Source organism: Pleurodeles waltl, chromosome 5 (assembly GCF_031143425.1).
Source record: "Pleurodeles waltl isolate 20211129_DDA chromosome 5, aPleWal1.hap1.20221129, whole genome shotgun sequence".
NCBI lineage: Eukaryota > Metazoa > Chordata > Amphibia > Caudata > Salamandridae > Pleurodeles > Pleurodeles waltl.
This window is the reverse complement of record NC_090444.1, coordinates 998,303,361-998,329,768: the sequence shown is the minus strand read 5'-3', so window position 1 is coordinate 998,329,768 and position 26,408 is coordinate 998,303,361. Positions and strand designations below refer to the sequence as shown.

Here is a 26,408-nt window from a genome sequence, read left to right as displayed (position 1 = left end):
CAAGGCTACTGATGTGGCTGTTATATGGAATGACGCCAGCTGACAAATAGCTGTATGGCTATGCATTTCACCTGCATGTTAAGGCACACATGGAATAAACACCGTTAGTCCTTGAGCTGGTATGAATGACATGAGAATTAATTTCTCATGTATGTTTTCATTTATGCCAATATTTAATGGTTATTGCATGCTGCTTGTGAAGTTAAACCCATGGAACAGGTGATAACCACTGTTGTCTTCTCTAATAAGGCGATAGCATATAATGAATGGAAAGGAAACTGAGAGTTGTTAACACCTGACAGCCCGCAAGCAATGGGACTATTCTTACCCCACCCTTTAAATACTTTTAACACAAGCCAATAAACATTCCAAAAGTCACTATCTGCCACTTGTCCCTACAATGCAGGCAAATTACAGTTATTAGTGCCAGCATTCTAATTTGCTGAGCCATTCTCAGGATGCAATAAAGTGCTACTATCTATATATGGGACACTACAAGTATGCAACAAATTATTTGTGCTGTGTCAGGGACATTTAAAAAAAAGAATTACAATAAAGTACCACATCAACAGCAATAGAAGCTTTGAGGTAAAGAGAAGTGTGAGTCTTTTTGTAATAATCTCGTTTCTGCAGACTTGGGCTCTTGCTGGAGTAGGTCACATGCAGGGTTCACACTGTCCTGCTCCTTCAGATAAAACAAAAAGTTCAATCTGGGCACTAGGATTTGCAATAGTTGCAGCAGTGGCCTGACAAGTGTACCACAGGTCTTAAAGCAAGTAAAATAAGCCGGCAACTGATCATCCGTTGGGGATGAGAATGGTGTATAAATAGGCCCCTTATATCCTTGAGGATATGAGCACCACTCCATCTTCTGCTCCTTTGACTGCAGCCTGTCTGACTTCTCTACATATTACATTGCACTAAAATAAAATCCTCCGGACGCTTATGAGTTCCAATTGGTGGTTGGTTAGTTGGAGTAGTGAAGTATTACAGACCATGGTTGATGCATTTGAACACTTTTTAGTTGAAGAGTGCAACTTAGATGGAAATTGAAGGTTGTGCACAGGGTACTTATTTTCGGTACTGATGTAGGATTGATGTAGGACTGTCCAAGGATTAAATCTCAGTTTCACTGCATCAACTTGGCCAAAGTGACACTCAGGAACATAATCTTTATTTGGCACAATTTAAACAGATGTAACTTTTTTTCATCTAGCAGTATATGTGATGTAGGAACATCAGGATGCGTATTGGCTCTCCAGTAAATTTTTTAGTAAAATCCCTATGTGACATTAGGATTCACAATCCGTGTTTTAGGAGTACCTGTAGCAGATATGGATTAACTGTGAGTATAGTAAACCCTCTGAAATAATGTTTTGCAACCTTAAACTGAATTATTACATGGACCCACTTCTCATTTTTGGCTAACATTAAGAAAAATCCGCTCTATCAATTTGTTTAATCAAATGATGGTCGTCAATTTTTTTATGAGATGTCACAACAGGTCCTCCTTTGTGTGTGGCGCACTCAAGATGACAACCGTATTTGAAGATACGCTCAGTCTGTGATTGAAAATGATGGCTCTCCTCTCTTCCGGTGCTTTTATCTTTCATCATCTAAGAACATAACTGTTATACTTCAGTGAATGCCCTGCCACATCTATTAAATGTACATCACTGTGCTTATTCTAACTGGAGTAGTGGGGCTTTAAAGCCTTTCAATGCTGCACAACACATCATAGAGAGACATGTGCTCACTTAAATGAAGCCAACTGATGCTCCTAACATTGCTGCATACTACTGCATCTTATACTGTAAATAAAGGATCCCAGCACTTTGCTGTGGTGGTTCCACCAACAATTTAAATACATGTGCACTCTCTCCATTTACAGTGGCTATTATTTTGTTTAACCCTGTAATTCTTTGGCTCTTATAATATTTGAAACCAACTCCACCTGCATCACACATTGCCTGTCATCTTGGTAAATATCAGTGCTGCATGGTAGTTATCTTGACTAATCTTGTGCAATTTGAACTTGCAGTGATAATAAATGACTCTTCTTAGCAATCTTCTTTGTGTTGAGAGAGACTAAGAGAATTTTCTTTTCTGTTAAATATACATTTTTGGTATCCATCTCCAACTACATGCGTATTGGTCTACTTTACTTACCTACTTGAACCCAGTTCTACTCAATACTTTTCTTCTGGTGTATAAATTCTGTGAGTGGTTCTACTGTTTATCAACACGGCCGAGCACAGAAATAGAGAGAGAGACATGAAACTAAAAACTCTAGACATAGAAAAGCCACTAGGGAGCATCCTAAAGCTGATCCACCTCTTGCGGAGTCGCCAGTTAAACCTAAAGCAGATAGTTCCTCGAGCACTGACACAATTATTCAATGTTTGAGAGCCTTGCATGACCTTGCTCAAGAAACTGAAGTGAATACTGACGTGATGAATCAGGACCTACAGTCACTTTGTTCTGACTTTAAAGGACTTACCCACAGAAGTGGAATCAAGAGTTAAAGCCCTTGAGGATACTTCAACTTCAACCAGGCAATATCTTGATTCCTCGTCATGTAAGGTATGAGTTATGGCACGAGAATTTGCAGAACTTGAAGACCACAATCAAAGATGGAACTTGCAAATTTTTAGTCTTTCAGAAAATGCGTAATCGGAAGCAAAATCGTGTGCTGACTTTTTGGAAGCATGGATTCCACGTTTGTTGGGTATCTCGTTTAACAACGAATTTGAAATCGAGAGCCCACAGGGGTCCCAATGACAGACCTCCTATTACTCATTCTAACGTACCTGAACGTTTGAGAAAGATGATTTTTCGCCATTTATACTATCGTCAGACGGAATCAAATCTTGCCCATATGCAGAAGATACAGCAGGCACAAAGGAATGGGGCCAGAATAACTATTGCACAAGACTATTCTGAAGAGACACTCAATAAATCAATTAATCAGGGTTCTTGTAGAGCAAGGCTACTCACTCGTTAGGATCTCAAGGCGCTGTTGTGGGGTGAGGGGTTGGTGGGGGAGATGAATGGGGGGTTGTGCAGTTCAGTTGCAGAGCTAGGTCTTGAGCTCCTTCCTGAACTGAGGCAGTGAAGGTGATTATCTGAGATGTAGCGGTAGAGAGTTCCAGGTCTTCATAGCAAGGTAGAACGATCTTCCTCCGGCCGAGGTCTTACGGATCCTTGGGACAGTGGCGATGGCCAGTTGGGAGGAGCTATAAATACCTATGAGGAACGGTTTTCTTGCCCTACATCAACCACTACATGAACAATCAATTCTGTTCGCCTTTGTGGGTCTGGCCAGATTTCGTATCGTCTTCAAAGTTGAGCTCATGCTATTCCACAATCCTGCAGAACTTTGAATGTTCCTTGACAATACTTCCCAGACAGACATGGTAACTTGATATGAACTCAATGGGCTAGGTTTTTTTTTCAATCTGTTTTCTGTGTATATGTTTAATCTGAGTGATTTACTTTTTTTTTTTTTGCTTGCTGTCCTCTTTCTTCGCTGACGTCTTCTTTCTTCGTTGCAGTCTTTTTTTTCCCTTCCTGCATGTCATCTTCTTACTTCACTGACGTCTTCTTTCTTCTATGTCTTCTTCTCGGTCTTCTTTCTTTATTGCTGTCCGTCTATTTTTTTTCTGCATGCAGTCTGTGGTCTTCTGTCTTCGGTGTCTCCTTTCTTCTTTACCACATGCCGTATTCTGTCTTCTTTCTTCGCTGTCTTCTTTTTTCTTTACCTCAAGCCTTCTTCTGTCTTTGCGCCCATCTTCTGTCCCGCATGCCATCTCCCATCTTCCGTCTTCTTTCTTTTAAGCCACATCCAGCAGGTGTAGCCGTTGTCTTTTTTTTCTATCTAACTGGCTTATAAATATTAGAAAAAATGTATAATAATGTTTGTTTTACAAAATATAAAACAAACATTATTATAACATTTTTCAAATATTTTTAAGCCAGTTAGAAAAAAAACACAAAGGTGAAACATTTAAATTCTGAATATGTTCTTTTATTTGATTGAAGAGCTATTTCTATGCAACTTTTATGGTTTTTTTAAGTATTTTTCACGGACTCGTTTATGATTGCCCACAATCTTCTGTCATATATGAGACAACCCTAGACTATAATTTTTTTTTTCATGTTTGTTATAGCTCTTTTATTTTGTGGAATTTATATTTGATTCTTTATAGACAACTGCACTGTGTATCATTTATTTACTTAAAAATTCAATAAAACTGGTTGAAATAAAAAAAAAGAGGGACATCACACCAAAAGTTGCCTTCATCTAGAGAAGATAGGCTACTCCATGATATCTGCATGTGTGGTTGCTGTTCACAACCTGATTAGTCACTATATTCACTATGGTATTGTGTTGTGACATTGACTGGTAGCTAAACAATGCATCATCTATAGAGAAGGAGGCAGCTCATTAGCTGGGGATGCTGATCTGGGGGCATGTTTGATACATTTGATGGATGCTATATTAGAGGCAACAAGGAGTCCTTAATGATATGTAACAGTGGGTTTTATTTCATTTAGTATTAAGAAAGGAAAGAAGATCCTTGTGATGCAGTTATTCAAGGTGCATGTGTTTTTTAAGGTTTTTTAACTAATCACTTCATGAAAAATACTGAGTTATTTTCTGCTGCTGGTCAGTTGTATCACTAATGCCACTGGAAGGAACACCCTTTAGATCTTTTCACTGTTTTATAACCTCTCCAAACTGTACTAATTGTTGCCTAACTGTGTCTTGTTCCAAGTTCCAGTATTACCTTTTTTATTGAGGGTCTAAATATATTATACTAGGAGTCTTTTTGTAGGTAGATGTCAGGTGAGAGTTGGACAAGCCCCTTCTTTTGTTCCTTCAGTCAGGCAGATACCAATCCCAGTGGGAGGGGAGCTGTCCCCAGAATGGGTTTTGGAGTGACCACATAGGAGGGGCTTCTCATTTCCCTGGCCTTGGCTCTGGCATAGGCTCTGCACAAACAGAGAAGGGTTTCACCATCTTGGATTTAAGCAGAAAAGGGCAATGTGGGATTGTTTTCAGTAGGGAAGACAGTAACTGCTACAGAAGTGGGCAGGGTTAGCCCTGGGAACCTTTAGCCCACTGGTTAGGGAGAGACCACGAGTTATCCCCACCGAGATGCAAGTGTCAGGCACCAATAGGTCATCCCCTGGCATACTTTTTAGAACAATTTCTGAACTTGAGGAAGAACAGAAGAAGACTGGACCTGCTGTCTGTGACCGGAGAGGAGACCTGCCCTGAAGGAAATTACCTGCTTCTTGTTGTACTTAGGACAAAGATCTAGACTCCATGAGTCATAAGGCCGACGTCCTATTCAAGCTATGGGATATAACAAGCTACAAGAGGCCTTTCCTATAACTGCCTAGTTGATCAGTTCCAACTGGACCTGCCCTGGACCCTGCAGGAGTGAGTCCTGATACCAAAGTGCTCTTGCAGAGGTCCAGGAACTGTTGGCTGTTTTGCTGAACCTCTCCTATCACCCCTGAAAACCTGGGACTTCAAGCCTTTTTCAACTTCAAAACTTCCAACAGGCTGGGCCAAACCTCCCATGCCGATCTGACCGAGTTACGTTCCTGTGGGCTGAAGATTCAGGGTTCTACTGATCAGAGATTCTTTGCAGCAGCAAATCCAATTCAGCAAGACCTCATGAAGAAAGTATCCAACCTTAGGGATCTCTCTTCAGCTCGAGTCTGCATCCTTTCTTACAGAAGGATTTCGAGCTACAAACGTAGAAATTTTGACAGGGCTAAGCCGTCAAAACTATCCGGCCAGTGAGGGACCTCGTCCAACTACTATTTCACCTTGCGGGGGCCCTTATTGTTAAAGCCTACTGCCTTGCCTCACTGAAGAATTTATATTCCCAGTTATGAGAATAATTCCTAAGGTAAAACGTCCAACCAAGTCGAACATGGTACTATATCCTACCCAAATCGTGCATGGGGCCTGGTTGGTGCTTAATGCTTTTTGGCATTATTTTAATTTAAAACTTTACACATTCATAGCTCAAATTCCTTTTAATGGATTTTTGAAGCTTTGGTGTCATTTTATTTATTTACATTTACTTTTTCTAAATTGATTTGGGATTTTTAACATGTTGTGTTTTGGCTTTATTACGGTTTTTGGGCTTGCATAAATGCTTTACACATTATTAAGCCTGTCTGCTCTGAGTCCATAGCGACAAGTGGGTTGAACTCAGGTTAACTTAGTGACTTTGATGTTTCACCTAGACATGGATTGTGATTGATACTCATGCTGGACACCGGTAAATGTTTGAAGTAATACACAAAACTAGCATGCAATAATTCTGAAAGCCATTGGTGCTTATAAAATCAATTTACATAAATAAATTTGATTAGAAAAAGTCACAGAATGTAGAACAAGTAAACTTGGACTTCACAAGTGTAATATTACACATGGGTAATCTATGTTCAAGGAATGTGTTAAAAGGCTGGGATAACTCTAGAGGGAGTCAAAAATGCATAAAGTCAAGTGTTTGTGGACACCCACAAAGGTTTCTCTGACTCATTCTCACTCTGGAAATGGTTGGATATTTATCTAGTCTAGGGCACTTGTACAGCCTGTTCCAGAAAGGGATTGTGAAGGGAGCAGAGCCAAAATTAGTGGTGGTGTACAAGAAGGAAGTTCTCCAGGAAGGAAAATTAGTCATGCATCACACAAGTAGCCAAATTGTATAAATGACTAAATTTTGTGAATGCCTATGTAAATCAGGTCCTTACGCTTTATAAATATTGGGGGAAAGAGACTGAATAAATCATTTAAACAACTTGCTCTTTTTGATATGTCATTTTCGACCTATCACATTTACCACATCTCACTGAGAAATGATCTTGTAAGCACTATCAATGTACATAATTGACTGATTATATAAATGAATGTAACTATTAAAACGTTTCATTTGGAGCAAATAATGACATTAGAATAAAAAAGAAAAAGCAATTGTTTACACATGTCAAAGTATCTGCAATAGCTGACTGGAGTATTACATACAAATGAGAGAGATTATTATCATTTATTACCACTGTGTGCCTAACATTATTAACAATTTCACACTCTACCAAAGACACTACACTATGCAAAACTGCATTTTCCTTTTTTTGATTGAACTGGGCCCGAGCTTGGCTTACGCTACTTTTTGCATCCTTGCAGCCATGATGTCTGTAGACATTGTTTCTTTACATTGCACGTAACAAAATATGCAATTATGAAATGTTCTGTATTGACTTACTGTTCTCAGAGAACTTCAGAGGAGCCTTTCACTACATTCAAGACTCTTCCTGCCAGGGCCATCGAAGGCCTATTTATAATTTGAGCGTGTCATTGTTTAGAGCGTATCTAGATTTGTACTAACACATCTGATGACATTAGGTCAAAAGGGGTTATATTAAAATTAAGTTAGCGAATGGTATTGGGATGGTGTCTCCAACCAGATGATTGCAAGTTGCCATTAGCTCCCAGGCACCTTCAGAGTAGCTCACCGCTTTGATGTAATTTTTTAAATAAGCACAGGGTCACATTTTTTCCTTTTAAAGTCAAGGGAAGGCTGTGCTTAGTTTACATTATTGTCATCAGGCTTCAGATAGCAAGGCCTGATAATGAGCAGTGCTGGAGTCAGATTTATGACCCATGGTGAGGCACAGAAGGTGATGAATTGAAGCACTAATGTTTTTAACTCTTAAATAAAAGTCCTTGTCAACTCAGTATTGGATATGAGAACAAAATGATGTTTCTCAATGCTTTTAAATAAAAGAAATGTGAATGAAAAGTTACCTTACTCATTAAGTCAACTTTCCTTTTTGATTTTCTCGTTTTGTTTCTAAATTGTTGCAATTACAAACATCAGGCCCCTTGCTCCCACTGGCCAGTAAAGCACTGTGCCACATAAATAACTGAAAAATACAGACACTCTTAAATGGTTGAAATTTCAAGTGCAGAAAAACATTCGATATTATGAACATTTTTGCACTTTAAAGTTCTCCCATTTAAAAAATAGTTGTATGCTTGTGTTATACATGTAGCAGTGTATCATATGGCAAACGATATGTCCTGTGCCAGGAATACATATGGCACAGGCTCTGAGTCACCTGTATATTATATATACCATTCATATGCACACATGTTCATACATCACTAAAGACCAAGCTCTCTCCGACACATATGGCAGCCCTGTAATATCGCTGCAGTCAAAATATTTTTTTCAATCCATACTACCTGGCTCAATGGACATTAGGCTTAAAATTAATGAAGCTGGGTGTCGGGGTGTCTGATAACATTGCGCGGGTTGTTTAGCCTGCACTAGCTGATGACATTTTCACTGATCAGAAGTTGCTTTCCCTACAGAAAAGGTCGGAGACCCTTAGATGATGATGATGATGATGATGCATTACATTATGTATTCAAACTTGTCAATTTGTGTAATGGTGTGATCACTTTATGCTGAAAATGTGTTTTTTACTGTGGACTTTGCAATATAAGGACTCCCAAACGGCAGGTGAGCCAAGTGTGGTTTGCCTAGTCTTTAGAGACCAGACTCTTGTCAGTCATGCTCTTGCTTTAAGACTTGGAATATATTTGCTCTGAGACTTGACCTCATGTCAGACTCTTTGCCGCACTATTAGTGGTTCATGCTTTTTTAACTAACTTTTATATTTTTGGATTCAGTATTGCACGTTAATTATGTAATAAACATTCATGGTTTCAAAACTTCACTGGACTTGAGTCGAGACTTAGGGTTTATTTACTCGCTTTCTAACAGTTATCTGAATGGGCACATTGCTTCATGTGTTGTTGAGCTTAACTCTATCTTCGACCTTGCATAGACACTTTAGCCTAGATTATCTGATAAAGTATCATCAACACAAACAGGATATTTGAACTCAAATGAAAAAACAACTTAAAATCCCATTTTTGTCAAACTATATTGAACATAAAGCAGAGATTCCGTCACTAAAACACAATGTCGATAAGTTGAATCATTCAAGCATTTATTACAGCATATTAAAAATGTCATCTTACCCATATTTTACCCCAAGAGGTTTAGAATGTGCTTTCAAAGTAATACAGTTGATGCAATGGCCATATACATTATTTGGGATAAAAGTTCTAACAGTGAATAAAGTTGTCTTGCTCTTTTTGTTAGTCACTTAGGCTTCTACCAAGTAGGATAAGCTGCATCAAGCGCACTTTCACACACATTACATTAAAGCTGTTCCTGAAAAAAACTTGGAAATGCAAGGTTTACTTACCCATCATAGACTTTGTAATAATTTGGAAAGAGTCCATTAATTGCGACATCGGACCCAGGCCAGAAAAAAGTAGCGGCCTTCAGACCTTGGCGCATCACTGTGAGCCAGATCTGTAAGAGAACAAAACAGTTTTAGTGTATTTCATGCATTACTATTTTAGTGTGTTTATGAAGTTTCAAGGCAGACGTTCCATCTGACAGTGTGAGGAGATAAACACCTCTGCCACATTAGACAGTGGAAGAATTAGGACCAGCAATATTTTGAGGCCCGGGTGTCCCTATCACCCTAACCTAGGGTGGCTTTTGATGCCAGGATAGGATTTGCCTCAAAGAAGGAGGCAGTGTAAATTCTGTGGCATCCAATTCCATCATGCATGCATTATGCATCTGATTGTTTAACTAAGGGGTACTGAACATAGTACCACAGGATGGTGCTTTCACATGAAGATGTTTTGGTTGTGGAGGACAGAAGATGGTACGGACAATGATTTTTCCTAAGGTCATTTTACTGTCTTCCTTTGAATCAGCCCTTCAGTCATAACCTCGTTGTCATCATTGTCACTTCAAAAACAAGGAAGATTGTCCACAGATGTACAATCTGTATCCATAGATGTATATTAACTTGGATATTACAAGCTAGTCTACAAATGTAGCATGTCCCTCTCGTGCAGCAGGAAGTCCACATCTGGTGTCATTGTTCATTTAGCTAAGAAGCAAAAAAAAGCAAGGGGAACGTAACGCTCACTTTGTGAAGAATCCAACAAATGCAAGTGATGAATGAATTGCAGTTTTTCACAACTGGAGAATGTTAGTAGGTTTGCTAAATGTATCCACAGTGTAGCGATAAGAAAACAGTTTTAAGGGTGTGCAACACCACATAGTATTTGCATTAGCAGTTTTGATATGTTGGGCATCAATACTATGAAAAACAGCAGGTAGATTTGTTTTCTTTGTTGTACAGTGGCTGAGAACAAGTCACACACTATACCAACAAAACCACTTTTTAATATAAGTTTCTAAAGATGTATGGCCAGTAACACTGACGGAGCTCTTTCAATGTGTACCAGTAGTTCAAGAATGTGTACCAATAGTTCAGTACTCTAAGGGAGCAGTCACAATTTAGCTCACCTTTACATTGAAGGGTATTTCTAAGAGATCTATGGGTATACTCTATTCCCTTTTCCTCTCCTCTGCCCTGTTCCAAAAACAACTAAACACAATATGGATAAAAGAAGCCACTGCTACTCAATCTTCTCTCAAGGTAATTGAAACCGGTGTGCTACTGGTGAAATGGGTACAAACACAGTTGTGCCTATTTTAGCACTACCACCTTTAAGGGGTTAAGCGCAAAGTGCGCTCAAAACTCAAATTGTGCTCAGTCTTGTGTTTGTGCAGCTATATCCCACCACATCCTTCTTGGTGGTACAATGTCAGCAGCAAAAGGGGTGTGATTGCCATTTGCAAGTGTTCTCCGACAGCAGCACAGCTCTCTAAATCAAATGTAAAAAAAGCTCCTTGCAGGATTGTGTTGTTGCACCCGTTTTTACTAGCTGAAACAAATATTGTGGTGGCTACTGTAAAAAAGCAATGATCACAGAAAACTTTAATACAGGGCAAGTGTAGGGAATATCTATTGACCCCTAAGTAAAGGAACATGGGAAAAATTTATGTGCCACTACTTTCTGTACACAGAGTAATTAATTACTAAAATTGTGAATAAAATATTGGCCAATGATCGAATCTATTGAAATTTCTAATGAACGACCATTGTTTTCATATACAAAGGGCAGAAATCGTAGCGATCACTTGGTAATGCAGACATTCTGAAAACATAATCATACTTCGCATTATTGTGGGGCCAAATACAAATTGTAGACCATTTCAAATGTGGCGATTGTGTAAAATAAATAACACCAAACGATTTGTAGATGGTGACATTACGCATACCCTGTAGGATCATACTAATTGTGATTCAAAGAATGTTGTCTATGCTATTTAGTGTCCGTGTAATTGGACTTACATAGGGAAAACTACTCAAATAATCAAATCACGCTTATCACAGCACAAAAGTAGAATTCAATGCAAGGTGATGTCAGACCCATTGGTACCCCATTTTCTTGAACAAAATAATTCCGCAAATTACATTTAGTGTCAGATTACTGACTTGATCATTAGACCTCCACATGTTGGTGAAACCCAGGACACCTTAATGGACTTGAATGTCACTTGATCTGCAGATGTGACAGCATAACACATGGGCTCAATACAATTGAATGTAATTCTGTGATGGTGATGCAAGAGCCTCTTTTTGAGCTTTGGTTCTGAGCCTTTTCTTTTACAAATGTAAACAGTCTTTATTCAGTGGAAATTTGGAAAGTCACTATTGATTAAATTGTACAATGCTTTACTTCTATATTTCTAAAAAATATTTGTTCATGAACATTTTGTGCATACCGTTTTAAATGTTGTCATCAATAAAGAACTATAGGTTGATACTGGACATACCTATATATGAGGGTCACCTAATTTACTAATACTTTATTTCACTTCTTGACATTTTCTTTCATTCACTATTGCCTTTTTATACAATTAGTCCTTTAACTGTGACACTGTGTGTGATTGCAACTTCATAAGCCCAGTGTCATAGATTGTTTATTTAATTAATTTGGAAGTTTTCTCCCCCCCCCCTCTCTTTTCGGTCTGGTTAGTATTTTTCAGTTACTGTCATACGCTACTATTTATTTGGTAACCAACTGTTTCCGTTTTTTGAGGGATAGCTACAAAAACATTATTGTTTGGTGGCCTGATTATTTGCGAGTTGACTCCGTGGTTCGAGTAAGTAGATTATTTTTGTTATTTTTGGTGGTAAATCATTTCAAACTATTTTACAAAGCTTGTTAAGCTACTAACTCATATAATTTTCTGGTCTATGTTTTTTTGGTTTTCCTGTTTCTTTAGAGGCAAGCTTACCCCACATTATTTTCTTGGTTGCCCGATTGGTTGTGGGTACTGTCCTGTAATTTCAATTTGTGCTTTGTAATAATGTAAGTATTAGATTACTATTTTGGTCCTGGTTTTCTGTACCCACTTTTTCTTTCTACTTACTTACTGTTTGATTTTTCAGATATTTCCTTTTGCTCATTAAAATATCTTTGCCCTGATAATGACCCTACATACCACGTGGGGTCGAAACGTAATCAACGCTTCTAACCTTTGAGAGGAATTAAAATCCTTGTATTTCATATAAGATTAAAATTGATGCATTGTTCAGTGAATTTATTATTCCGAAGTCAGCTTTTGTTTTAAACACATTATGTATTATACAATATGTATTCACTTGAGCACTAATCACTGATATATTCTTTACTTGTGTCTTGTTACTGTTTCCTGTAATAATGACACAGACTAAGGGTCTCATTACAAGTGTTGCGACCCGAGGACCGCCACACTCACGGTGACAGTCAGACCACCTCACTTCAAGTGATCCAACTGCCATTTTACAACCCTGGCAGGAGGACCCACCAGGGGACCACTGTCCCCACCAGTAACATTGTTCCTGATGGGCTGACAGCAGTCTGAGTTGTACTCAGCCACAGCAGTGCTTAACTCAGCACCTCCATGCTGATACCAACTCAGCTTTCTGCCAACCTTTCTATGGCTGTAACCAACCCTGGAAAGGCTGGCGGAAAGGCAGTACCGGGGGCCGTGGCGTGGGCAGTGCAGGGTCCCACATGCCGAGCACCATCGGAATGCACACTGTCTGCTTTGCATGGTGCTGGGGTGTTACAGCATTGGCCATATCATAGCACGGTTCCTGCCGGTCAGCCCGACGGGAACGCAAAATACAATGTTCCCGCTGATCAGCCCAGTGGGAACTCTGTAATACGCTTGGGGGGGGGGGGGGGGGGGGGGACTGGGATGACAGTAGCGCCTTCCCTGTGAGTTTGGCAGTCGGCTCGTCCGACCACCAAAATCATAATGAGGCTCTAAATTGTTTTTTAATTGCTGTGAAAGTACCTTATTTAGTCTTTAATGGTTATTTTCAATTTCTTATTTTTATTGGTTAATTTTGAAACAAATACTCCTTCACTGGAACCTCTGTTCAGATTTTACTGCTCCTAATTCTGGGTTTCTTTGGGCTACCCCCCTTGTGTTCAATCATTTAGAGTCAGGCAGACCTTCAGTATGTCAACAGCAGAGACTACTCAGTCTCTGACACCAACATACTCCTCAGACCACCCGACAGAGTAAGGGTTATAGGAGGTTTGTCATTTGTCAATCCCACTCTATTTAGAGAGGGGAGACACATGGTAAGTTTTCACTATGTATCATTGCCAGGTTTCACTTGGCAGTAAGGGACAGCAAAAACTGTAAAATTACCTCCATGCCATGCAAGAAAATCCCATGCTCTTGGGGTCATTATTTTTTTATAAAAAAAAAATCTCACTGTGAGATTTTGTTTCTGCAAATAATTTCAAAAAAAGCATTGAAACATTGCTGCGTGGCTCAATCATGTTTATGAGCCATCCGTCCAACTTTCAATGGATTTACAGGAACTGCTATGATGGAGGTTCCGGTAAATACAAGAGACGTCGGGTTAGCGGTAGTCTGAGTCGTGGTCAGCCACGTCTGGTGCCAAATTTAGCACCCCTGTGCTGATCATGGCTCTCCTTTCTGCCAGTCTTTCCATGGATGAAAGGCAGTGCTGGGCACTACGGGGGGGGGGGGGAGGGAAGAGGCCTGCACTGCCCTCAACAATGTCATGGACAGTATAGGGGCCTCCCTGAAAGCACCCTCGGAATGCACACTGTCTGCTATGCTGTGCACTGTGTGCAACCACTTGTGTGCAAGGGAGACTAGGCCAATGCTGCTGCACTGTTCCATCAGGCTGACCGGCAGAAACGTTGTAATAAGGACATTTATGCCGGTCCACCCAGTAGCAACATTGTAATATGACGGGGGTGAGGCCACCGGCTTGAAGGTGGCCTCCTCCCTGCGGCTTTGGTACACCTCCAAAAACATAATCAGGCCCTAAGTCTGAAGGTATTTCACTGGAGCATGGCAAGGTGGTGAATTGATCCAAGAGCAAAGCAGCATCGAAGGCTACAAAATATGTCTTTGTCCCCATCTGAGCTTTTGAAGCAAAAAACAACAACTTTAGCTAGAGCTTCACAATAATATATCTGACTAACAGTCTTAGATATTGCCACACTGGAAGACTCTGACCTCCATAAAAAAAGAATAAGTCTAATGGTAAAATCTTTGAATAGGATGACCCTCTTGATGTATCGTTCTAGGTCCCAGACAACTCATATTTTTTAATGGCACTTTACCCAGTCCTGCACAGCCCAAGTCCAGGGCGACACACATTTACCCCACCTCTCCATGTAAGCGTCAGAGAAAAAACAAGCGTAGGGTGACAATGTGATTGCCAGACTCTTCCACAAGGTGACATTTCACAAAATATCTTTTTCATTGTCAAAACTGCCTCAGTTGGATCTCTATTTCTTTACTCCGCCAAAGCTAACAAAGAACAAATCCAAAGTGTCAGGTTTATGCATTCTGTCAGAAGCACTGCAATTCTTATTGGAAGTCATGATGAGCAACTACATTTTTAAAGGAAATTTAAAATATATATGTCTATCTGTGTAGAACCTTAACTGCCACACTGATTGTTTGAATAGAGTTTAATTTATTATGAAGAGAAATGAATTAAAAAATGGTTCCACATGTTTTTATAATAGTGTATTTAATGCCACTTAATACACACATTTTAAAGATAACCTATGAAGGTCCTCATTGCACACAGCCTGTTTATTCAAATGGGCTTGGTAGCCGGAGTTAATGAGCCCATCAAAATTATGAGGTTAGCAAAAACACAAGGGCTCGCTGGTATTCGACAGACAGATCTCATTAGCGTAGCTTGGCTCCCAAGGCCTCACTGGTATTCGACTGATAGATCTCATTAGTGTAGCTTGGCTACCAGTGAAAAGTAATAACTGTTGCATTTTAACAACATGTGTGTACTCACAGGCTCTCCTTGATACCAGTCAGGATTAAACTTCTCCTTATTTCTCAATGTAAAAGAAGCATTCCGTTTATAGTCATAGATCTTGTTGTCAACAATCCCATGAGATTCTGGATACAGTCCCTGTAATTGAAATATAGACTTTTTTATGACAACCATATAAATCAAAAAGTGATTGAAATAAACTATACTTACTATACCCTTTAACTTGAGACAGCAAATTTGACAGCATCACTAACCAACAGTTCACATGAATATACAGCTAGTATTTCTATTTCATTTATTGATTTATTTAGAATTTTTAGTTTTTTTATGGGATTAAACAATCCAAGGGATTGTTACAGCACTTTGGGAAAAAGAGGTAATTAACTTTCCGGTTTTATATTTACAGTGGCTATTGCAAGGATACAGTATATGAGTTTAATGGGCCCAGAAAACAAGTAAAGCAAAGAACAGCAGTCTGCTACAGAAGTGATATATCACAAGTGTGTTGTACCCAGTAATTCCTCCTGGAATTATCAATACCATAATCATTACAGGTTTTTGGAGAATAAAATGTGATGCCCCTTCCCTTCAGTATTTCACCTCAACATAGCTCCTGAGATGGGCAGGCAAAGTGTACTGGTGAAAAACTCCACACCTGAGTTATAGCAAATTCTGTAATCCCAATAGGGCTGACAGCTCTGGTTACTAACCTTATTGGGATTGCCTGCAGACTCATAATAAAAACCTACGATAGCACTGTAACATAATAAAGCAAGAGTACTGAGTTAGGAGAGAGTATGTACTAGAGAATGCAGCACAGGGAGAGACTGGTATTAGGTCTAAAAGAAGAGGTGAGTGTACAAGCGGTATTAATAGCTAGGAGGAACAGTGAGAGTACTGAGTACTGGGCAGATTGTCTCCATGAGGCCCCTTCAATGTGTAGTTTAACAATGTGAGCAAGTGAGCAAATCAAACCTTTGTCCTGCATTTGTAGACATTTCTGTAGTAATTTTTAGTGACAAATTCAAGTTCGAAACAACTCTTTCCTACACAGCTACGTAGAAATTATGGTTCTCGGGCACTGAGATATGCTATCTTTTCTACCATATTAACTCCAATAAATTACAGATGCAGATATATGAACCTCAGGGAGAGGGGCACAGCTGTTGCAGACAATATTCATTCACAGAAAGGCTTTTGAGTGCAAGGGACAGCAGAATTTTGTGGAAAAAATGGTGATTTAAAAAATGTTGTGAGCAGAAAAATGGGCTGTTAGACTTTTCATCCTTAGCGTGGTCTCCCTTAACTTTTTGCCTCTGTTCCCCAGGTTGTTGATGTGTGCTGGACTCTGATTTTACTGTTTTTGTTACTCTGGGCACTTTACCACTGCTGACCAGTGCTAAAGTGCAAGTGCTCCTGTTTAAAATGTGTACGTAATTGGTTCTCCATGATTGGCATATTTGTTTTACTGTTAAGTCCCTAGTAAAGTGCACTAGAGGTGTCCAGGGCCTGTAAATCAAATGTTACTAGTGGGCCTGCAGCACTGGTTGTGCCACCCACACAAGTAACCCTGTAATCATGTCTCAGACCTGCCGCTGTAGTGTCTGTAAGTGTATTTTTACACTGTAAATTCGACTTGGCAAGTGTACCCACTTGCCAGGCCTAAACCTTCCGTTTTCTTACATGTAAGGCACCCCCTAAGGTAGGCCCTAGGTAGCCCCAAGGGCAGGGTGCAGTGTATGGATAAGGTAGGACATATAGTAATGTGGTTTATATGTCCTGACAGTGACATACTGCCAATTTCGTTTTTCACTGTTGCAAGGCCTGTCTCTCTCATAGAATAATATGGGGGCTACCTTTAAATATGATTAAAGTGTAGATTCCCCTAGAGAGTAGATGGACATGTGGAGTTTGGGGTCCCTGAACTCACAATTAAAAAATACATCTTTTAGTAAAGTTGATTTTAAGATTGTGCATTTGAAAATGCAAATTTTAGAAAGTGAGCATTTTCTTGCTTAAACCATTCTGTGACTCTGCCTTGTTTGTGGATTCCCTGTCTGGGTCACTTTGACAGTTGGGTTGTTTTTCACCTCGCACTAGACAGTGACACAAAGGGGGCTGGGATGTAACCTGCATTTCCTGATTAGCCATCTCTGCTAGGAGGGAGGGGTGGAGTGGTCACTCTCATCTGAAAGGACTGTGCCTGCCTCTGACAATGCCGGCTCCAACCCCCTGGTGTGTGTCTGAGGCCTTGCCTGGGCAAGGCAGGATTTCACAAGTAGGTGCGAGTCCCCTTTGAAGAAAGGTGACTTCAAAGACTAAAATGGGTATAAGAAGGGCACCCAAATCTACAGACTAGAGAAACACTTCTGGAACCAAGAGGAACCTCTGCCTGGAGAAGAGCTGATAGCTGAGGAAGAAGTGCTGCCCTGCCTGTGACTGTGCTTTGTGGAGCTTTCCTGCAGTGCTGCTTCTGCCAGAGTAAGAAGGCAAAGACTGGACTTTGTGTGCCTTCCATCTTGTGAAGAAATCTCCAAGGGCTTGAGTTAGAGCTTGCCTCCTGTTGTTTGAAGTCTCAGGGACAGCAAAGACTTCTCTCTACCAGCACCTGGGGTCTCTGGAGAGACTCCTACTCTGACAAGTGGTGCCCTATCCAGTCCCTGGGCCCTTGAAAGGAAAGCTGGTGGAAATTCAAAGAAATCGACTTCAGACGACTCTGGAACGCCGCCGCTGCTGAATCCGGTAACGCCGCCTGCACCTGACGGCGTGACCTTCGCTGGAACGCAACGCTCTGCGCAGGCCCGACGCCGCAGCAGCCCCCCTGAAGTCCACGACTCTGTGGAAGTCGCCGCACCACGTTGTGACCGACGCCGCTCGAAGTGCACGGATTCAATGTTTCGCGCAGACACCGCGATCCCCGACTTCGCGCATCGGCTTGTTTTCACTCTTCACCAAAGGTACTGTACCTGGGGGTCTACACGACTCTGTGTCCGGCGCCGCTGGTGTCGGCTTGTTGGGAACGACTCCGTCACGACGCCGTGTTAACATCTCATCGAAGCATTTTTGTTTCTAAGCACTATTTTTGAGTTTAATCTTTAAAAATTCATAACTTGACTTGTGTATGTCGGATTTTTGTCGTTTTGGTCTTGTTTTGTTTAGATAAATATTTCCTATTTTTCTAAACCGGTGTTGTGTCATTTTGTAGTGTTTTCATGAAGTTACTGTGTGTGTTGGTACAAATACTTTACACCTAGCGCTCTGAAGTTAAGCCTACTGCTCTACCAAGCTACCAAGGGGGTAAGCAGGGGTTAGCTGAGGGTGATTCTCTTTTACCCTGACTAGAGTGAGGGTCTTTGCTTAAACAAGGGATAACCTGACTGTCAACCAAAGACCCCATTTCTAACATGGGCCAATGGTCTTGTTAAAGAAAGGAGAAAGCTAAAAATCCATTGCTAATCCTGGTCTGCAACTTATACTGCTGCAGTACAGTTAAGGTCTATGGTTGCTTTGTTAAGACAACTGCAAAATAGTACATAACTATCAAAGTTTCATAAATAAAATGATGACATTCGTGCTATCATTTAATCCCGCCTGGCGAGTCTTACATTTTTTATCCCTATAAACATTTTGGGGACATTGTACACTTCTAAAAACTTCAGTAATATTGGTCAGAATGTGATATGATTATACCGTTTGCATGAGGCTTCGGAAAATAAAATGAAAAATTGAGCCATTTTAACTGGGTTACTTACGTATTTATTATTTGTAGTGGTTATATAGTCCAGATCTAGCCAAAGTGCAGCTGAGTGTTTTAAATATCATATATCTGCAGCTCATATAGTAAAAGATAAAAATACAACTTAGAAGCCATAGTGAATATGTGAATGGTAAGCACCAGTCAGTGAAGTAGAGTCTTAATATAGACTACAACGCCGACCCAGCTGAGAATTTGGGGGCTGTGAGTTCTCATCATGTGACTTTTGAGATATACATCTCTGATGTTTAATCACAGATTTTGATGGTTGCTGAGTACTTGATGGAATCTGATGATCCCAACAGACAACCAATGGACCTTTGACAACTTAGTGGTGACATTTAAGTAACATCAAATCAATCTGGGGCATTTTGTTTATTATGCTTCTTTAATGAGCATGATTGGTGATGTTGCCTGATGAGTCCAGATCAGGCAAAAAACAGAATGCCCCCTTCAAATAATATTGACATTAATGGCCTAATTATGCGGCATCAAAAACAAATTGTTCCCAAAAGGCAGAATGAGTAAAAATGATCAAGATGCAAGATGAGCCACACTTGCCTTACTGTAGGGTATGCGTAATAAAGACAAATGATCGGGAAAAGTAATAATATCCACACAGCAAATTGGTTCCATAAAATACTTTAGTTAATTTTGTTATCTGGCAGTATATATGTTATGATGACAAAAGACAGTATGGGTAATGTTAGACTCATAAAATGAACAGATAATGTTTTAAGAGGCAGAATAGGTAACAACAGAAACATCAAGACAGGAATTTGATTATTACAGAATCAGGAAGTATGGGCAGTAATAGCAACAACTGACAGCTTGGGTTTAAAGGACAGATCATGCAGTATGGGCAAGAATGACTCCACTGGGCACTCTATACAAATGTGCCACTTCCTTGAAATGAGTGCAAGTTGGACCCACTGGCAACCACCGGATAAAATTAAGTACTGTTCATCACCCAGACCTTGGCTCCCTACATATACACTCACAAGAGGACTTCTTCTTCCACCTCGATGACAGGATGTCCCTATGTTGAGGGACAACAGTTCTAGAAAGAGAAGTATGTTTGCGCAGTACAAAGAAATGGGAGAGACTGAAAGCACCAGGCACACACAGAATAGTACACAGACATGATGTGAGACAAGAAGGGTGGATTAGATGAGGATAGACAGTGAAAAACAAATAAGAGAGAGTTATGTAGTATGAAGGAAAGGAAAAAGGAAGGAAGAGGAAGATGAGAGAGACCGATAAAGGGATAGATAGCCAGGTGAGAAAGAGGGGGCAAAAAGCAAGGAGAGAGAAAAGTGAGCAAAGAAATGTACAAAATGAAAGAGTAATAGAGAAAGAGAGGAAGAATAAAACGCGTCGAAAGCAAAAGCTAGGTGGAAGACAGAAAATATTTTGTTAAAAAAGCTACAAAGAATGAAAAAAGGAGAAAATGAAATATGTAAAGAAAAAAATATGAAGAAGACAAAACAGGAAAAAATAAAAGAAGCAATCAAATAAGGAAAGGTACCAATACGGAACTATGGCTGAGTAAGTGAGTGGTGTTCAATGAAAGGGACTGTCGCCACGTGCTGGGACAGTTCGCCTCGCTGTTTTCCCTGATCCCAGGAGTCACACACCTGTGCACACATGATGTGGGCACTGGGGACAGTACACCTGTTAAACATAAGGTTTACAGGGTGACTGACATGGTCAGGGCCTGCATTAAGGAGGAAGTCTCCAAAATGTTAACCCTAGGGGTTATTGAGCACTCCAGCAGTCCTTGGGCCAGCCCAGTGGTCTTGGTCCCAAAGGCTGCTGCTCCTGGTGCCACTCCAGAACTTAGGTTCTGTGTGGACTACCGGGGTCTCAATGCGGTCAGCAAGACTGACGCACACCCCATCCCCCGAGCTGATGAGCTCATTGATCGGTTAGGAGCTGCCAAGTACCTCAGTACGCTTGATTTAACATCTGGGTACTGGCAGATTGCCTTAACTGAGGGGGCAAAGGAGAGGTCAGCATTCTCTACCCCAGATGGGCACTTCGACTTCAATGTGATGCCCTTTGGAATGAAGAACGCCCCTCCCACCTTTCAGTGGTTGGTCAACCAGGTGTTGGCAGGACTGGATGAGTTCAGTGCCGCCTACCTGGATGACATTGTTGTGTTTAGTTCCACATGGGAGGAACACCTGCAACACCTCTGGAGAGTGTTAGAGGGCCTGCAGAAGGCAGGTCTCACTATTAAGGCGAGCAAGTGCCAAATAGGGCAGGGTTCTGTGGTGTACTTAGGACACCAGGTAGGGGGTGGCCAGGTGGCACCCCTACAGCCTAAGATTGACACCATTCTGGCTTGCGAGACTCCTAAGACCCAGACTGAAGTGAGAGCCTTTTTAGGTCTCACAGGATATTACCGGAGGTTTATTAAGGGATATGGCACCATTGTTACCCCCTTAACTGAGTTGACTTCTAAGAAGCAACCCAAGAAAGTGATCTGGACAGAGGCTTGCCAGAACGCTTTTGATGCCCTGAAGGCTGCCATGTGCACAGCACCTGTGCTGCAGGCACCTGACTACTCCAAGGAGTTTGTTGTGCAAACAGACGCCTCAGAGCATGGTATTGGAGCAGTACTCTCACAGCTTAATGAAGAGGGCCTAGATAAACCCGTAGCCTTCATTAGCAGGAGGTTACTACCCAGGGAACGTAGGTGGAGTGCCATAGAACGCAAAGCGTTTGCTGTGGTCTGGGCACTGAAGAAGCTAAGACCCTACTTGTTTGGGACTCACTTCCAAGTTCAGACCGACCACAGGCCCCTCAGATGGTTAATGCAGATGAGGGGTGAGAATCCAAAACTGTTGAGGTGGTCCATTTCCCTACAGGGGATGGACTTTGCGGTGGAACATCGTCCTGGTACAGAGCACGGCAATGCTGATGGTCTGTCCAGGTTCTTCCGCCTTAGTGATGAGAACTCCCATGAGGTTGGATAGTTGCTCCCCACTTTTAGCTGGGGGGGACACGTGTTAGACTTTTCATCCTTGGCGTGGTCTCCCTTAACTTTTTGCCTCTGTTCCCCAGGTTTTTGATGTGTGCTGGACTCTGATTTTACTGTTTTTGTTACTCTAGGCACTTTACCACTGCTAACCAGTGCTAAAGTGCAAGTGCTCCTGTTTAAAATGTGTACGTAATTGGTTCTCCATGATTGGCATATTTGTTTTACTGTTAAGTCCCTAGTAAAGTGCACTAGAGGTGCCCAGGGCCTGTAAATCAAATGTTACTAGTGGGCCTGCAGCACTGGTTGTGCCACCCACACAAGTAACCCTGTAATCATGTCTCAGACCTGCCACTGCAGTGTCTGTAAGTGTATTTTTACACTGTAAATTCGACTTGGCAAGTGTACCCACTTGCCAGGCCTAAACCTTCCCTTTTCTTACATGTAAGACACCCCAAGGTAGGCCCTAGGTAGCCCCAAGGGCAGGGTGCAGTGTATGGATAAGGTAGGACATATAGTAATGTGGTTTATATGTCCTGACAGTGACATACTGCCAATTTCGTTTTTCACTGTTGCAAGGCCTGTCTCTCTCATAGAATAATATGGGGGCTACCTTTAAATATGATTAAAGTGTAGATTCCCCTAGAGAGTAGATGGACATGTGGAGTTTGGGGTCCCTGAACTCACAATTAAAAAATACATCTTTTAGTAAAGTTGATTTTAAGATTGTGCATTTGAAAATGCCACTTTTAGAAAGTGAGCATTTTCTTGCTTAAACCATTCTGTGACTCTGACCTTGTTTGTGGATTCCCTGTCTGGTTCACTTTGACAGTTGGGTTGTTTTTCACCTCGCACTAGACAGTGACACAAAGGGGGCTGGGATGTAACCTGCATTTCCTGATTAGCCATCTCTTCTAGGAGGGAGGGGTGGAGTGGTCACTCTCATCTGAAAGGACTGTGCCTGCCTCTGACAATGCCGGCTCCAACCCCCTGGTGTGTGTCTGAGGCCTTGCCTGGGCAAGGCAGGATTTCACAAGTAGGTGTGAGTCCCCTTTGAAGAAAGGTGACTTCAAAGACTAAAATGGGTATAAGAAGGGCACCCAAATCTACAGACTAGAGAAACACTTCTGGAACCAAGAGGAACCTCTGCCTGGAGAAGAGCTGATAGCTGAGGAAGAAGTGCTGCCCTGCCTGTGACTGTGCTTTGTGGAGCTTTCCTGCAGTGCTGCTTCTGCCAGAGTAAGAGGGCAAAGACTGGACTTTGTGTGCCTTCCATCTTGTGAAGAAATCTCCAAGGGCTTGAGTTAGAGCTTGCCTCCTGTTGTTTGAAGTCTCAGGGACAGCAAAGACTTCTCTCTGCCAGCACCTGGGGTCTCTGGAGAGACTCCTACTCTGACAAGTGGTGCCCTATCCAATCCCTGGGCCCTTGAAAGGAAAGCTGGTGGAAATCCAAAGAAATCGACTTCGGACGACTCCGGACCGCCGCCGCTGCTGAATCCGGTAACGCCGCCTGCACCTGACGCCGTGACCTTCGCTGGAACGCAACGCTCTTCGCAGGCCCGACGCCGCAGCAGCCCCACTGAAGTCCGCGACTCTGTGGAAGTCGCCGCACCACGTCGTGACCGACGCTGCTCGAAGTGCACGGATTCAATGTTTCGCGCAGACGCCGCGATCCCCGACTTCGCGCATCGGCTTGTTTTCACTCTTCACCAAAGGTACTGTACTTGGGGGACTACACGACTCCGTGTCCGGCGCCGCTGGTGTCGGCTTGTTGGGAACGACTCCGTCACGACGCCGTGTTAACATCTCATCGAAGCATTTTTGTTTCTAAGCGCTATTTTTGAGTTTAATCTTTAAAAATTCAGAACGTGACTTGTGTATGTCGGATTTTTGTCGTTTTGGTCATGTTTTGTTTAGATAAATATTTCCTATTTTTCTAAACCGGTGTTGTGTCATTTTGTAGTGTTTTCATGAAGTTACTGTGTGTGTTGGTACAAATACTTTACACCTAGCGCTCTGAAGTTAAGCCTACTGCTCTACCAAGCTACCAAGGGGGTAAGCAGGGGTTAGCTGAAGGTGATTCTCTTTTACCCTGACTAGAGTGAGGGTCTTTGCTTGAACAGGGGATAACCTGACTGTCAACCAAAGACCCCATTTCTAACATTGGTGATCAGCGGTTGGGATTTGGACTTGTATTTGTACTTGACATACAGTAATTAAGTATACACTACTGTTTGAGTTCAGACCACTACGTGACCACATGCTGCTTGTCTTGAGATTTTTGCTTTTTCTCTGTTAGTGGATTTTTCCCTACGTCCACTTTGTTTTTTTTCGCTGATCCTTGATTGACTTTGAACTTCATTTGGGAACTTGTTTCTGCATTTGGAACTTTGCACTCTTTTTACCTTTCATCATGTCTCTACTTGGAGATGCATCAGTTGGAGCTGACTTTGACCTTGAGAAATTGGTTCCCAAAAGGCAGAATGAGTAAAAATGATCAAGATGCAAGATGAGCCACACTTGCCTTACTGTAGGGTATGCGTAATAAAGACAAATGATCAGGAAAAGTAATAATATCCACACAGCAAATTGGTTCCATAAAATACTTTAGTTAATTTTGTTATCTGGCAGTATATATGTTATGATGACAAAAGACAGTATGGGTAATGTTAGATTCATAAAATGAACAGATAGGGGGTCATTCTGACCCTGGTGGCCGGTGACCGCCAGGGTCACCGACCACGGGAGCACCGCCAACAGGCTGGCGGTGCTCCCAAGGGCATTCTGACCGCGGCTGTTCAGCCGCGGTCAGAAAGGGTAAACCGGCGGTCTCCCTCCGGTTTACCGCTGCCCCATTGAATCCTCCATGGCGGCGGAGCGCGCTCCGCCGCCATGGGGATTCAGACACCCCCTACCGCCATCCTGTTCATGGCGGGAAACCCGCCATGAACAGGATGGCGGTAGGGGGTGCCGCGGGGCCCCTGGGGGCCCCTGCAGTGCCCATGCCAATGGCATGGGCACTGCAGGGGCCCCCGTAAGAGGGCCCCACAAAGTATTTCAGTGTCTGCTTTGCAGACACTGAAATACGCGACGGGTGCAACTGCACCCGTCGCACCCCTGCAACTACGCCGGCTCAATTCTGAGCCGGCGTCCACGTTGCAGGGGCATTTCCGCTGGGCCGGCGGGCGCTCTTTTGGAGAGCGCCCGACGGCCCAGCGGAAATGTTTGAATGGCCGCCACGGTCTTTTGACCGCGGTGCGGTCATTTGTCGGCGGTACCTTGGCGGACGGCCTCCGCCGTCCGCCAAGGTCTGAATGACCCCCATAATGTTTTAAGAGGCAGAATAGGTAACAACAAAAACATTAAGACAGGAATTTGATTATTACAGAATCAGGAAGTATGGGCAGTAATAGCAACAACTGACAGCTTGGGTTTAAAGGACAGATCATGCAGTATGGGCAAGAATGACTCCACTGGGCACTCTATACAAATGTGCCACTTCCTTGAAATGAGTGCAAGTTGGACCCACTGGCAACCACCGGATAAAATTAAGTACTGTTCATCACCCAGACCTTGGCTCCCTACATATACACTCACAAGAGGACTTCTTCTTCCACCTCGATGACAGGATGTTCCTATGTTGAGGGACAACAGTTCTAGAAAGAGAAGTATGTTTGCGCAGAACAAAGAAATGGGAGAGACTGAAAGCACCAGGCACACACAGAATAGTACACAGACATGATGTGAGACAAGAAGGGTGGATTAGATGAGGATGGACAGTGAAAAACAAATAAGAGAGAGTTATGTAGTATGAAGGAAAGGAAAAAGGAAGGAAGAGGAAGATGAGAGAGACCGATAAAGGGATAGATAGCCAGGTGAGAAAGAGGGGGCAAAAAGCAAGAAGAGAGAAAAGTGAGCAAAGAAATGTACAAAATGAAAGAGTAATAGAGAAAGAGAGGAAGAATAAAACGCGTCAAAAGCAAAAGGTAGGTGGAAGACAGAAAAGATTTTGTTAAAAAAGCTACAAAGAATGAAAAAAGGAGAAAATGAAATATGTAAAGAAAAAAAATATGAAGAAGATAAAACAGGAAAAAATAAAAGAAGCAATCAAATAAAGAAAGGTACCAATACGGAACTATGGCTGAGTAAGTGAGTGGTGTTCAATGAGAGCTTTCAAATGTGGCTGTCACTTACAAAATGTTGTTGTTCTGACTGGCCTGTGTTTGGTTTACCTGTGTAGCTGTGAACCCCAATCTCTGGCAAGCAGAAGCCATTCCCTCTTTGATAAGCATGGATCTGGAGAGGAGGGACAGGCAAGAGCTAAAGGCCGCACTATACTGGCGGTGAACAAGT

The 26,408-nt window shown here is 41.9% G+C and overlaps 1 protein-coding gene across 1 annotated transcript in view; it reads right to left on the bottom strand.

Moving 5' to 3' along the window:
- ENPP1 (ectonucleotide pyrophosphatase/phosphodiesterase 1) overlaps positions 1-26,408 on the bottom strand; it is a 486,681-nt gene that overhangs the window by 317,687 nt on the left and 142,586 nt on the right. The window contains exons 8-9 of the mRNA XM_069235163.1: positions 15,337-15,456; positions 9,307-9,416 (exon numbers count right to left, since the gene is read on the bottom strand). Of these exons, the coding sequence (XP_069091264.1) occupies positions 9,307-9,416; positions 15,337-15,456 (230 nt within the window). The remainder of the gene's footprint in view (positions 1-9,306; positions 9,417-15,336; positions 15,457-26,408) is intronic.